General features: G+C 60.1%; 3 protein-coding genes across 3 annotated transcripts; 2 read left to right on the top strand and 1 right to left on the bottom strand.

The window, feature by feature from the left end:
- The first annotated feature begins 982 nt into the window (after nt 1–982).
- JDV02_005525 (uncharacterized protein) lies at nt 983–6004 on the top strand. Its single transcript, XM_047986833.1, has 4 exons — nt 983–1919; nt 2000–2704; nt 2758–4004; nt 4052–6004. The coding sequence occupies exons 1-4, from the start codon at nt 1777–1779 to the stop codon at nt 5446–5448; spliced, it is 3492 nt and encodes a 1163-aa protein (XP_047842816.1). The 5' UTR covers nt 983–1776; the 3' UTR covers nt 5449–6004.
- A 3472-nt stretch (nt 6005–9476) lies between these two features.
- Nucleotides 9477–11526, top strand: AGP2 (general amino acid permease agp2; the record flags this gene model as incomplete). The annotated part of the gene is made up of 4 exons (XM_047986832.1): nt 9477–9716; nt 9807–11092; nt 11216–11365; nt 11487–11526. The coding sequence occupies 4 exons, from the start codon at nt 9477–9479 to the stop codon at nt 11524–11526; spliced, it is 1716 nt and encodes a 571-aa protein (XP_047842815.1).
- A 384-nt stretch (nt 11527–11910) lies between these two features.
- On the bottom strand, nt 11911–12207 carry JDV02_005523 (uncharacterized protein; the record flags this gene model as incomplete). Its single annotated transcript, XM_047986831.1, has 1 exon — nt 11911–12207. One exon carries the CDS (start codon nt 12205–12207, stop codon nt 11911–11913), a length of 297 nt encoding a protein of 98 aa, XP_047842814.1.
- Nucleotides 12208–14050: the final 1843 nt, after the last annotated feature.

The raw sequence follows: 14050 nt of genomic DNA, 5'->3' as shown, positions 1-14050 counted from the left end.
GGTCGGGTGCCTGTGCCACTCGTCACGTCACCGGGCTCACCTCAGGATCCTTTTTGGTACGGGGGGGTTCCAGTTTCGGCGAATGAGCAGCGAGGCTGGGGAGGGGGGGGCCTGGCGAGAGGTGATGTAGTAATACTACACCGTACACAGGTAAGAAATGGTACGAATAGAAGTAGGTAGGCATGCCGGCTTGATGCATGGAAGACGTGGCCGTCCCGCTCGCTGTCGAGGCCGTCAAGGTCCGCAGCGACTGCAGCGGGCGTGGAGAGTATGGGAGGGAACATGTGCTTGATAATTCCTCTCTAGTCGGCGCAGGCATCCCTGTCCCTTACTGCATGCCAAGTATGAAGTTTCGTAGGCGTGACCCGGTTGGTAGACAAGCAAGACAAGCAGCGAGGTCTGACTACTACAGACTGTGTGTCGCTAGAGGCGATGCCGTTATATGAAGCTGAGAGGGTCGCGGGTTGATGTCATGCAGCCCGACCTTGCGCGCGCGTTTGCGACGGTTTCCCTGATCTGAATGCCAGCCGGCGATGGCGGCGGCGACAATCATCCAGTCTACTGCCAGTGGGTTCGTCGTTCGTCCGATGGCGATGCCCTCATGGCGTCACGAGCCAATGGTGTTGAACGGTAGCCACCCGTCTCTGCCTTGGTTGGACACTTGCTCGGCGGGCTTCGGATGAGTGGCGCCGCCGTGTGAGGGGACGGAATCCAGATGGTGCAGTGGCGGCAACCTGCACTGAGGTGACGCGGTGGCTCGTGTAGTGAGTGTGTGGGCGGGATGGCGGGGCACCACAGCAGCAGCTGAGCCGTCGCTGCAGTGGCCGCACAGCTGAGTGAACGGCCCGGAGCTCTGGGCTGCAGCGACGCAATCAACCATGGATGGTACAGCAGGGCAATGACGTGCCTCGGGATCTTCGCCTTGCGCGTGCCTGCCGTGGGTGGGTGAGTGATCATCACCAGCGACGCTTGCAGCTGCACGCACGGCGCGCGGCCAAACGTCACCACCGCCTCGGTTCGTTATCCCAACTAAACCTTGCCTCTTCCCACCCTGCCATCCCCATCGCTGGCCGACGACCGTTTCCTCTTATCCGACATGATCGCTCCAAAACACCGTGGTGCCAGTCAACGCTTCTCTCATCTGCCGCCTTTCTTCACCACGACGTGCGCCAACAGCCCGTGACGAGACGGGACGCCAGAAAAACGCTTTCTCTTCCCTGCTTCACTCTGACGTTAGCGTGCCCCTACTCTAAAACCCCCCTGCAGTTCCACCACCACCAGCTCGCCGCATCAGGCACCTCAAAGAGAAAAACCGGGATTGAAGCTTCCAGTCCCTCCAGGTTTCGTCCCGCCGGGCCACAATCCCAGACACCTATTGCTCCAGAGAGCTCCCCCCCTTCATCTTCAGCGCGCGCCGCGTCCCGTCACGTCCGTCCTTCAACCTCCGTGCTCCGGCTCAAGCAGCCTCTCTCTCTACACGACGCCCTCCTCTCTATCTCGACCACACCTCTTTCTTGCATGCTAACTCGGATGCACTCGTCGGTCTGCATCATTTTTCGGCCTGTTGGTTCGCCGCACCTGCTGGGCCCGCCCGCCTTCGATTCGCCAATCCGTCCGCCGTCACCCGTCTCCATCTGATCCGCTCCGTCGCCGCTCCTCGCCAGCGCGGGCCCCGAGCATCGCCCCCCTCCCGTCAACCCATTTCACGACAGCAATTTTCAGCAAACTCCAGCCCGGTCGCCGACGTCGCCGGAGTGCGATAGCATTCTGCCCGCCATGGCTGAGCCCAGCGGCGCCCTCAAGCCCGGCAACGGTGCTGCCCACGCCAACGGCAAGCTCAACGGCAAGCCTGCCAACGCACGCACCACGGTCAGGCAAAGGCGTGGCTTCATGGCCTGGGCCGTCAGTCTCCTCGCGAGGTTCGTCACTTCCCTCTCCTCCTTGGGCTTGTCCCTAGGCCCCTCCTTCTTGTCGTAACTGACAGAACAACGCACCGCAGGCTCGCGACGTGGTCCGTCATCCTCACCATCCTCTTCCGATGCCCCTCGTCGCTTGAGGCTTGCGACGAGTCCTCGCCCCTCATCTGCAAACATTACTTCCGAGCCAGGAATGCCGTGTCGCCGCACGTTCAGCCCTACTACGACCAGTACGCTGCGCCCTACGTCGACGTCGCCCGCCCCTATTACGACACGGTCAACTCGCGTGTTTTGACTCCGACCCGCGTCTACGCCGTCCAGTACAGCGCCCCCTGGGTCAAAAAGGGACAGGACTTTGCTCGCGCGCAGTGGGAGACTAACGGGCAGCCCCAGGTTGCCCGCATCCAGGAGCTCACACAGGCACGCTATGACCAGTCCATCGCACCGCACCTGAACAAGGCAAGCGAGCTTGTTGGGCCATACTACGACATCGCAAAGACCAATGGGCTGCAGCTATACTTCGACTATCTCGTACCGAGCTACAAATTCGTACACCCATATGCGCTCCAGGGCTATGGCGCCGCGTCCGGCTTCGCCACCGACACGGCGCTTCCTGCCGCCTACTGGGCATGGAACAAGACGAACGTCTTTCTAGACACCTCTGTGTGGCCTCAGCTGCGTGTACTCTACGTCGACAACGTGGAGCCACAGCTGCTGCGCATAGGCGAGCGCCTGGGACGGTACAAGAACCAGACCAAATCAAGGGTGCTCCCAGAAAAGGGTTACAGGTAAGATTCTTGGCAGCCCACGACCAAGCTTGAAAGCTAACGGCAAGCACAAGCGCGCCGCCTGATGCGGTCTCGTCATCCTTCAGCAAGCCGACGCCCCAGAGTTTGACCACGCCTTCGGCAGCGGCCGAGGAGGCCATCGCCTCAACGACTACCGAGCTTGAGGAGCCTACTGAGACCCCCAGCAACTACGCGAACCCCGTCGAAGCCCCGCCGCCCGCTGAGAACGAGAGCGACAAGCGCCGCAGGGCCCGGGAGATGGTTGCCCAAGATCTCGAGCTGTGGCAGAACAAGTTCGCCGCGCAGGCCGAGGAGGGCGCCGCCGATATGGAGGACCGCGTCGACGAAATCGCTCGCCGGATGGTGGAGGAAAACGTCAAGGGCACCGGCAGCGGACTGGTTAAAGAGCTCGAGGCGACCATCGAATCTGAGCTCGCCGCGCTCAAGACCAAGATCTCGTCCATCGTCGAGGAAGACTCCGAGACTGCTGATGCCAAGGCCGTTGCTGCGGTCCGAGTCGCTGGCGTCGCCATTAAGAAGGCGGCCCAGATCATCCGCGGCTGGCGCGAGGACTACGATGCTGAATTGCAGGAAACGGTCATTGGTGCCGCCGACGTGCACTTCCAGATACTCGACGAAACCAGAGGCCTTGCTCTCCAGCAGATTGGTATGAAGTGGGCGTGGACCGACGGCGTGACGTACAAGGACTGGGCCAAGTACCACGAGCTCAAGAACACGCTCACGCAGTGGACCGACGAGCTCAAGCAGCTCATCGTCTCGCACCCGACCCTGCTGGAGGCCCAGGACGCCGCGGCCCAGGTCGAGGAGGAGGGCATGACCATTGCTACCACGGCTGCGAAGGAGCTCGCCAGGCTGAAAGAGGTGGCGCGGTGGAAGATTCTGGCCAAGGACGCCACTGAAAACTTCGAGTCCGAGGCCATGCGGCTGGCGGCAGAGGCTGCGCAGAAGAAGGAAGAGGTGAAGGAGACAGTCGCCGAGCAGCTAGACGAGGCGCAGCAGATTCTGGGCGATGCCGCCGAGGCAGGAAGCCTTTCGGTGGAGGACCTCTCCAGTGCCATTGAGGAGGCCGCAACGGCCACGGCCGAGCACGTCGCCGATGCCGCCTCAGCAGCTACGTCGGTGGTCGTGAACGAGGCGAGCGTCGCCGCCGAGGCGGTCAAGGAACAGCTTAGCGCGGCCAGCAGCATGGCATCGAGCGGTGTCTTTGGCGAGGAGACCGAGGAAACGCCCGTAGCACGAGCGGAGCCAGCCGAGCCTATTGAGGAGCCCATCATCCTTGGTAAGTTGCCTGCAAGATATCAAGCAGCCATCTGCTAATGTAGACAGGCTCCCCGGACGAGGTGGGGGATACAGACTCGACTGAGACCACGGCGGCGGTGGAGGAGAAACCAGCCGACACGATCATCACAGAGGCCGCCGACTCGGATGCCGCCGCCGAGGAGCCGTCCGAATCGAGCACGGAGCCAGAAGATGGACCGACGAAGCCAAGCGAGACACCAAAGGTACACGCGGCCATGTTTGGCGCCGCGGCGCAGAAAGTCTCTCAGCGCGGCCCGATCCTGGACAACGAGCCCGAAGGCGACCTCATCGGAAGCGCCACGAGTGCCGCGCAGGACGCCTACTCCAACGCCGTGTCCCTGGCCTCAGACAAGTACTCGAGCGCCATGTCCATCGTCTCGGCGCAAGTCTACGGAACGCCCAAGCCGGTTCACGACCAGCTGTTTGCCTCGGTGTCGGCGGCGTACGAGACCGCGGTCGCTGCCGCCAGCAACAAGCTGAAGGACGCGGTGCAGGCTGCGTCGACTGGTGTCTACGGCAAGCCCAAGCCGACGGCCACGTCGCCGGTCAACTGGCACAAGGTCGAAGCGATTGCGGCGCAGCGGCTCAACGAGGGACGCATGTGGGCAGAGATCCAGTACCAGAGCGCCTTGCTGGCCATGGGCCTCGCGGCGCCCACGCCGACTTCGGGATCCGAGAAGCTTGTCAATCAGGCCAAGCTGCAGTACTATGCCGGGCTCGGGCTGGCGCAGGATCGATACATGAGCTTCGTCTCGGCTGCTTCGTCGGCGTGGTCTTCGGTCACGGCGACGCCGACGCCGACGGATTTCGTTGGCTCCGCCTCGTCGATTGCTTCGGTCGCGAGCGAGTCTGCGTCGTCGGTGGCGCATGCCGCCGGAGAGGCCGCCGAGTCGGCCTACTCGGCAGCGACCGAGGGCGTCATGTCGGCGGCCAAGGAGGTCGAGGACTCGTTTGCGTCGGTCGTGGACGCGGCTGGCGAGCAAATATACATTGCGGGCTCTGCCATTGCCGAGCGGTGGGACGACATCGTGGCCGAGATTAGCGGCAACGTGTACGGCGAGCCGACCGCCATTGGGTGGTTCGAGGGGCTCATTGACGGGGCGGCCTCGGCGACCAAGACTGTCGGCGAGGGCGTGTCATCGGCGGCGGACGCGGCTGTGACGGCGCGGGCCAAGGCCGAGGACCAGTACTCTGCGATGGGAGAGATGCTATCGGAGCTGGTGAGCGGTAAGGAGCCGGCGTTTACGGAGAGCGTATGGTCGCGGTTCCAGGCCGTGTACTCGACGGCGTCGGCCAGCGCGAGCAGCGTGGCGAGCGAGGCGAGCGCGCGGGCGGCGAGCGTGGGCTCCAAGGTGGGCAGCGCGGCGAGCCAGGCGACGGAGGCGGTCAAGGAGTCTGTGCAGCACGCCAGGGACGAGCTGTGAGGTGAAGCAGCAAAGAAGAGAAGGGGAGGGGAAGGGAGGGGAGGGGTAGGGGGTTGGCAGCGTTGATTTCGGACGATACCCAGTTTGATGCACGTCTTGACGCAAAAAAAAAGGTGGCTGTGGGCTGGAAGTCGGGGAGCGGGTGCCAAAGATGGCGGTCTGGCAGGCTGATTATATGGACACCATACGGTGCTATCCCTCACGATCCTTTTTGTGTCCTTGGTGCGCCAGCGCGGTGAACTAACTCATCGAGAGGCTGAGAGTTGGACTCGGCAAGAGACGAGGGAAGGGAGTAGAGGACATGTTGCATGAAGGAAGATGGAGAGTTGAGAGGCCTGATGGGTACCATGCATATATGAGCCAGATGGGGGATGGAAAGAAAGGAGAAAAAGGCTCGAAGCTTGAAGCTTGAATGAGATGACGGTCTCCTTTGTTTTGTCGGTGTGTTCTTGTTGATTATAAGTCGAGTGTATTGTACTGTACTGTATGGAGTAACGAAATAGGGACAGACATGACTTGAGTATATACTTATGATACGGTACGGCTCGGAAAAGACGATTTACGGTACTTGTGGTGCAGACCCAGGACTTGATTGACTATGTTGACTCTTTCTGTTGTGTTGCTGTGGTGTTGTAGTGGGTAGTCCGAGCCGCGGACGACGAAGACGTATACAGAGGATAAATGAATGGAGAGTGGAGGCATCACTCTACGGCCGGATCCATGACGCGAAAGACAACCATAACCATGAAACAAACAGTGTTATCAGCACGCGGTGGTGGACAGCACGGATGTATGTATGTATTTCTTGTCTTGTCCAGTCATGTGCTGAGAGGATCTGTCTGGAGACGAGTTCGGTAGGTACGATCCGGGGGAAGTTTGATGGGATCGTGCTTGTGCGGACGTCGTTTGTCATTGCGCAGTATCAACGCTACTAACTTGACGTCTAGTGGCTAGGCGTGTTGTATCAACTCTACTTTCTCGACGTGTAGTGTCTAGGCGCGTTGTATCAACTCTACTAACTTGACGTTTAGTGCCTACCTAGGCGTGTTGCGGTCGCGCGGGACGAGGAACGCTTTACAGGAGAGGACCAAGAGGGCTGAGGGGAAACGAAGCACGTGGACGGCGGCGAATGCGCGCAAGACGAACCATAAGTTGGGGGGTAGTTTGCTCTAGTTGGCCCCCGAACCCAAGTAGCTACGAAAGTAGCTCACTCAGTATGTCTGTATGTATATGTGTGTGTACGTTGGGGGAACTACTACTACAAAGTTGCGATGCAAGGCAGTGCAGTGCAGAGCAGTGGCGCAACGGGCCAATGGCTTCGTGGGCTGCTCGGTCATGCATGGAGCGCGGGTGTCGATGATTCTGTCCAGGTTTGTGGAAGGGGGGAGCAGGGTCAGCGCTCTGGCTAGGGGTTAGGATGAGTGAGGAGTGATGATGGATTCGTGGGTGGTTGGTAGCGGGAGGCAGGCCGTGGGGGATCGTGGAGAGGGTCTGCGGTATGTAAGAAATCATGAACACGTGCGTGCATGCATGTATAGCATAAGGTAGGTATGTATGGACAGAAATGCCCGTGTGCAGATGGCATTGGGGTACAGTACTTGTAAATACTGTAAACGTGCTGAGCTGCAGTCACGTTGGGCGCTCTCTCCCGTCACCCCGTCCACGAACCGTCTCGTTGCCCCCGCCCTCATGGGATCTTCCAACGAACTGTGTGCTATGTATGCACGTCAGGCAAACCGTCTACTACGTACTACTACTAAGCGGCGCAGGCATGTCGTGCGACCCCCAACAGTTATCCCAATGGGAGTAGGTAGTAAATAAGGCGCATCATCGAGCTAGGCCCACCACCAGTTCAGTCCAGTCGTCCAGGTCCAGACCAACAAGGATGAACAAAACGCCCGGGCTAGTTACAGAGCACGCAGGTTTGAGCGACGACGTCATAGCCGCCCTAATGATTCCCCCCTCCCTTTCCCCTCCCCCGCCACAGGGGGCTACTACTAACTCAGGGAAGAGAGGCGCGGGAGGCGCCGTGGCGGTGAGACCGAACGAACAAAATTGAAGGGACGGACGGACGACGACGCCGGTGAAGATTTGATGCTTGGCGGGCGGGCTAGTGATGCGTAGGTACCTAGGTATTGTAGGCACAGAGGACATTGGAGGAGAGTACCTAGGTAGGTACTAAGTGAGGAGTGGTGCCAGTACGTGGAGGTTTTAGGAGGGATGTAACTTAGTTGTTGCAAAGCAAGGCAATGCAAGGCAAAGCAGGATAAAAGCAAGGCCAGACAAGACAAGACAAGGCGAGGCTGCAGTCAGGGCCCGCCACGCTACGAGGCACAGTACAGTCCGTTACGAAACAGTACATGCGATGATACGTCAGGAGGCGCGCATCGTTTTTTTCTTCCATTTGTTCGGTGGTGCCGTCTTTTGCATCATGGTGGCTGCAATGGACGCAGCCAGCTAGGCAAGACCCGTGCGAGGTGCCGACGATGGCATTTCACGCACGAGTCGCAAAATGAGCTCTGAGTTTTGTTCTTGCTCTTGACTTGGGGACATGACGTACAGTACGGAGTATAGGCAGCAAAGACACAAGTGCAGGGACTCGCTCTGCAGTGTAACGGCGGGCGCCCATCCCGCAGCACAGCAGACCGGAGAGGGGCTGGGGGGGAGGGGATCGATGTCCGTCTTCGTCGTGGCTGTCAGGGAGGCCGCGCTCGTCGGCAGAGCCAACAACCAAACCAGCTGCGACCTCCCGCGTTCCTGTGCGCCCGTCGACTTGAGCCGGAAAGACACTGGAGGCAGAAACGAGAAAAAAGGGCACAGAAAAACAAGAGGATAGGACAGGACAGGACAGGACAGGACAATCGCCTGGACGGGCGGCCCCGGACACCGCAGACCCAGACCCAGCAGATGCAGAGGCATGAAATAATAAGCGAGCAATTATTAGTCCATCGTCAGTATGGGGGTCCGTCGTCTCTCGTTAGTTCAATGGGGCCCCGGAGTCAAAGCCCCCCGCCAGACACGAGGACGGGGGCGCCAAAAAAAACCACAATGGGCAAAAACAAGGAGGGAAGGCCTAGAACGGGTCTGCCAATTGACGACCAGAGGTGGTTCGTTTTTGTGTATGCGAACGAATTGAGAGAGTGAGAGAGGGAGAGAGACAGACGACCTTGGCATGATTGGCTGTGTTCGTGGCTGCGCGCGGGCTGTGTCTGTGCCTGTGGCCGCTGGTGGGGGGCATGGCGGGTTTGAAACCGACAGCAACGCGAGTAACGGACGGACAGACCCGCTGCTTTCGGCGAGGCCTCGGCCGCGGGCGGTACCTACTAGGCGGGCAGAGCGACGGACCGGGGGGGGGATGGCGGGCTTTTTTTTTCTCTCTCTGCGCCGCGCTCTCGGTCGCTCACGTGCGGGCGAGAGAGGGAGAGTGTACATACTTTCGTACGATGAATGCGAGAGTGTGTGTGACCTGTTGCTGGTGCTGTTGAGGCTTTATTGTCTCCTCTCCTCTGGCGTGGGCTGGCTGGCTGGGCTCTGGCTGGGGCGGCTCACCTTTTACTTCCTTCCTTCGGTCGCTCTTGACCTTTCTTCTTTCCCTTTTTTTTTTTTAATTCCCTCTCCTGGTAATTGCTCGAATTCGTCTCGTCTGTGCCTTTTTTGTGCATCGACGGACAGACAGACGGACACAGACGCACAAACAGGCTTGTGCCCTCCAACACAACACCACGACCGCAGGGCGTCCCCCGCGACTCGCCCCATCGCCAATTGCCTCACCAGCGACGCAACCACATCACCGGCCCCTTGCCCCTCCCCCCAGCGGCCCTACCTACGCACCTTACATTTGTCCAATCGCCCACGCACGCGACACGCACTCGTCGATTGCGACGTTTGCCCCCCTCCCCGGGAGACATCGCCGACCCCACATGCCCGGCTCACGGTGACGAGCCCTCGTCCTTCCCCTCCCCCCGTACCTCCTCCATATCCCTTACCCGTAGCGCGCCCTCTCCCCGCGTGAGGACCCGTCGCCAGTCATGGCGCGCGACGCAGCAGCAGCAGCGGCTGCGGCTGCTTCTGATAGATCCCCCCCGACCTACGCCTCGGACCAGGAAAAGGGCCTCTCCGGCGGCAGCGACGGGCCCAAGGACGTCCTCGCCGCCGCCATCGGCCCCGTCGGCCGCGGCGTGCCGAGCCGGGACGCCACCCACCGGAAGCTCAAGTCGCGGCACATTCAGCTCATTGGCATCGGCGGCACCATTGGCACTGCTCTTTATGTACGTCGGGCGGACTCGTCCCAGCCTGTTCTCTTTCGTCCTTTACTCCTTAATCCCACTCGAATCCTTCATCCATACTGACACCTGCAGGTCCAAATCGGCAAGGGCCTCCTCAAGGGCGGCCCCGCCAGCCTCTTCCTCGCCTTTGCCTTTTGGTGCACCTTCATCCTCGCCGTCACGCTCTGCATGGCCGAGATGGTCACCTACCTGCCCATCTCGTCGCCCTTTATCCGCTTCGCCGGCCGCTACGTCGACGAGGCCTTTGGCTTCGCCGCCGGCTGGAACTTCTTCGTCTTCGAGGCCGCCCTGGTGCCCTTTGAGGTGGTGGCCTGCAACCTGATTCTGCACTTTTGGACCGACGCCATCCCGACGGCCGCCGTCATTGTCGTCATCATCGTCCTCTACGCCCTCATCAACGTCCTCGCCGTCCAGTGGTACGGCGAGACCGAGTTCTGGGCCGCCGTCGGCAAGGTGCTGCTCGCCGTCGGCCTCATCGTCTTCACCTTCATCGTCATGCTCGGCGGCAACCCCACGGGGGACCGCTTCGGCTTCCGCTACTGGCGCGAGCCGGGCGCCTTTGCCGAGCTCTACTACGACGGCGCCCTGGGCAAGTGGCTCGGCTTCCTGCAGTGCCTCATCCAGGCCGCCTTCACCATCGCCGGCCCCGACTACGTCTCCATGGCCGCCGGCGAGGCCGAGAACCCGCGCGTCGTCATGCCCCGCGCCTACAACGCCGTCTTCTACCGCCTGACGGCCTTTTTCGTCCTCGGCGCCCTCTGCGTCGGCATCCTCGTCCCCTACGACGACAAGGACCTCGCCGCCGCCTTCAAGAACGCCGAGCCCGGCGCCGCCGCCTCGCCCTACGTCGTCGCCATGAACCGCCTGCGCATCGGCGTCCTCCCCCACATCGTCAACGCCATGGTCCTGACCGCCGCCTTCTCCGCCGGCAACTCGTACGTCTACTGCGCCTCGCGCTCCCTCTACGGCCTGGCCCTCGAGGGCAAGGCCCCCAAGTTCATGACCACGTGCACCCGCGCCGGCGTCCCCGTCTACTGCGTCGGCTTCGTCCTCTGCTTCGCCCTCCTCGCCTTTTTGCAGCTCCAGAGCAACACGGCCAAGGTCCTCGACTGGTTCGTCTCCCTCGTCACCGCCTCCCAGCTCATCAACTTCGCCGTCGTCTGCGCCACCTACCTGTTCTGGCACAAGGCCCTGCGCGCCCAGGGCATCAGCAGGGACTCGCTGCCCTACAAGGCCTGGCTGATGCCCGCCGCCGCCTGGTACGGGCTCGCCGGCACCTTTGTCATGGCCTTTGTCGGCGGCTACACCGTGTTCCTACCCCTGCCGGGCTACTGGAACGTGCCCGACTTTTTGTTTGCGTAGGTTCTCCCCCTCTCTCTCCCTACCCGCGCGCTCACGCCTCCCCCCCTCCTCCCCCGCGCTCATCACGCTCTCTCGTCGTGCGCATGCCACCAAGCAAGAGCTAACCCTGTCACGCATAGGTACACCATGATCCCCGTCTTCCCAATCCTGTACTTTGGCTGGAAAATCGTGCACAAGACGCGCATCCTCAAGCCGGACGAGGTGGACCTGCTCAAGGACAAGGCCACCATTGACGAGTACGAGCTCAACTACGTTGCCGCGCCGCCCAAGTGAGTTTTAATCCCATCTCCCCCCCCCCGTCCTGCATTCGTCACGCGGTGATGATGTCTTGACCCATCTATGCAAAAACGCACACACACACGTTGGGCGTGCCATGCTGACCCTGGACAGAAACTTGTTTGAAAAGGTTCTAGATAAGCTGTTTGGCTAGAGTAGAGTAGATACCCCGCGGTACGAACGACGCGCAAAATGAACGACGTTATTTTCCTACGGTTACGTGGCGGTGAGGCAGCAGCTGCCAGCCTGGCAGCCCGCCCGTCTGGTAGCTATAAGTAGCTTTTCGATGAGAGCTCTGTTCTAACACGTGTTCTTCGGGCCAAGAGCCATCGACACCACATACGTCTTGGGGCGCTGACCTACTGGCGTCTAGAGGCATAGACTTGCAACCTCTCTACTCTTCGTCGCACTGCTACGGCCAGTCCTCCTACAGACCTTTCTGGGCTTCGTCGCACTCCTCCTTCTCCTTCTGCTCCTCCTCCTCCTCCTCCTCCTCCTCCTACTACTACTACTACTACTACTACTCTTCCTACCGCGACTACGAGGCGCTGCTAGTCTTCTTGGCCGACTTTGTCACCTCGTGCGCGTCGTCGTCCTTGCCTTTCTTCGCGCACCACTTGCACAGCTTACCGCTGCCGCCGCCCCCGCCGTCATCGTCGTCTTCCCCTCCCCCCCAAACGCGGTCCTCAATCATCGCCAGGGGGAGGTCCACGGGGATCCAGCACTCGCGGCCCGTGAAGAGGGCCACGCGGCACGGCTCGACGGCCCAGTGGTGCCAGCCCCTGGCGAGGGGGTGGCGGCAGAGGGGGTGGATGGAGCGGTAGGGCTTGCACATGCTGCTGCTACTGGTGGTGCTACTGATACGGTTGCTGCTGTTACTGCTGCTGCTACGTGATTGCTGCTGCTACGAGAAGATTCGGTTGTGGATGTATCGGCATGGCATGCACATACTGCTGCCGCCGCCGCCACTGCGTGATTGCTACTACGACAGGATAAGAACAGGGGAAAGGGAGCAAGGCGGGAAGGGCAATGCGTGGTGATTGATGTTTCTTCTTCTTTCTCTTTCCGATGCGGCGCGTCCTGCAGGAGGACGTGGCTGGACACTGGGCAGCGGCAAGGGACCCGACGACGCGCGGGCTATAGGTTAGCTGGCGATGGATGGCAAAAGGCGAGGAGGTCCTAGGATATGGATTGGCAGCATGGTGGATATATAAACGGTGAGTCTAGGTTAGTGAGTGAATGGGTGAGTGCGTGGCTGTGTGGGTGAGTGAGTGCGTGAGTGAGTGAGTGAATAAGTGAGGCGATTAGGACGTGGACCGAACCAGACCAGATACTAACTACTCGCTCCATGTTCGCGACGGGGCGGTGAGGTGTCAGGTAGCCTTAATGCATGTCCCGTCACCGGCATCACATTATATTACATTGAATTACATTGGATTACGGTGCCGTCGCCGTGGCCGTTGCGTACCCGTTCGTGAGAGCGAGCCTTGGATCGAAGTGTGCAGGCATAGAACGGGATCGGTCCCTCCCGTGTCCAAGCACTGACGAACGAACGAACGAACGAGGGCCTAAATTGCGCGGGACTGAAAATGCTGGCCGGCTGCTCGGGTGTGCTGAGTCTCGGTCCGTTTTAATTGCGTGTATATTGTATATGTCGGGCGTTTATACCGACGTGGCCTGGTGGATGGGTGAACGAATGAGGGCCGTGTGATGGATGGATGATGGATGGGTTCAATGACGTTGATGGCACAAGAGGAACCAGATGACGGACAAGAACGAAAGTTCTCTACGTACTGATGCGGTTTGAAAGCGCCGAGGTACGACGGAATCCGAAGCGATTGAGCTCTACTAACTATATGTAGTACGTACGTACGCCCATGTACTGTACTGCTGCACCGTCGTTGATGCATCACATCACCTCTAGCATAGCATCACATTAACTACACGCGCTGCTGCGTCCGTCCGCAATCTTCAGTGTTGCTTGCGAGCACCAGAGACACGGCATGAGCGGAGGGGCATACCACCGGACATGACATGACATGACATGACATCAAGCATGCTGCCCTGCACTCGACGCGGCATGTGATGACAGGTCCATGGACACATTGTGGTGACGGCGGTCCCAGCCACCACGGGATGTCTGTATGTATGTGCGCCTACTTGCTTGCCTGCCTGCCTGTATGTATGTATGTACCAATGTATGTATGCCCTCGGGTTGGCACTGGGCCCAAGCTGCTGCTGCTTCTATATACGTATGCATGGATGTATGTATAAGCGCAACTGCCGCGTCAAAGCTCCGGGGCACACGCACACGCACGATGGCTGGATGGATGGACGGGTGAGTAAGTAAGTGAGGGACAGCGATGCGAGCGATTCATGGGCATGCATGTGTGCGTGCGTGCGTGCCGGCGTGCATGCAGCATGGACGACAGATGGGCAGGCAGGCTGCACAGATGGCGGGAACGTCCGCCTGCAGTGATGGATGCATGTGCGCTGCGCTGCGATACGTGCATACAGGTAGCCAAGGCATCAAGTAGGTAAGGTACTGTACTATTTGTGGTAGCATTGTTTTGTAGATGGTGTCTGTAGAGGTTCAAAGGCAGCGGCGACGACACGAGCCTGGCTGGGACGGCAGTTCGCGCAGGACCAGCGGCACATCAGCGTCTGTGTGTGCATGC

The sequence above is a fragment of the Purpureocillium takamizusanense genome, chromosome 4 (assembly GCF_022605165.1).
Source record: "Purpureocillium takamizusanense chromosome 4, complete sequence".
Lineage (NCBI taxonomy): Eukaryota > Fungi > Ascomycota > Sordariomycetes > Hypocreales > Ophiocordycipitaceae > Purpureocillium > Purpureocillium takamizusanense.
Note: the sequence above shows the minus strand (reverse complement) of the source record. Positions and strands in the feature narration are given on the sequence as shown.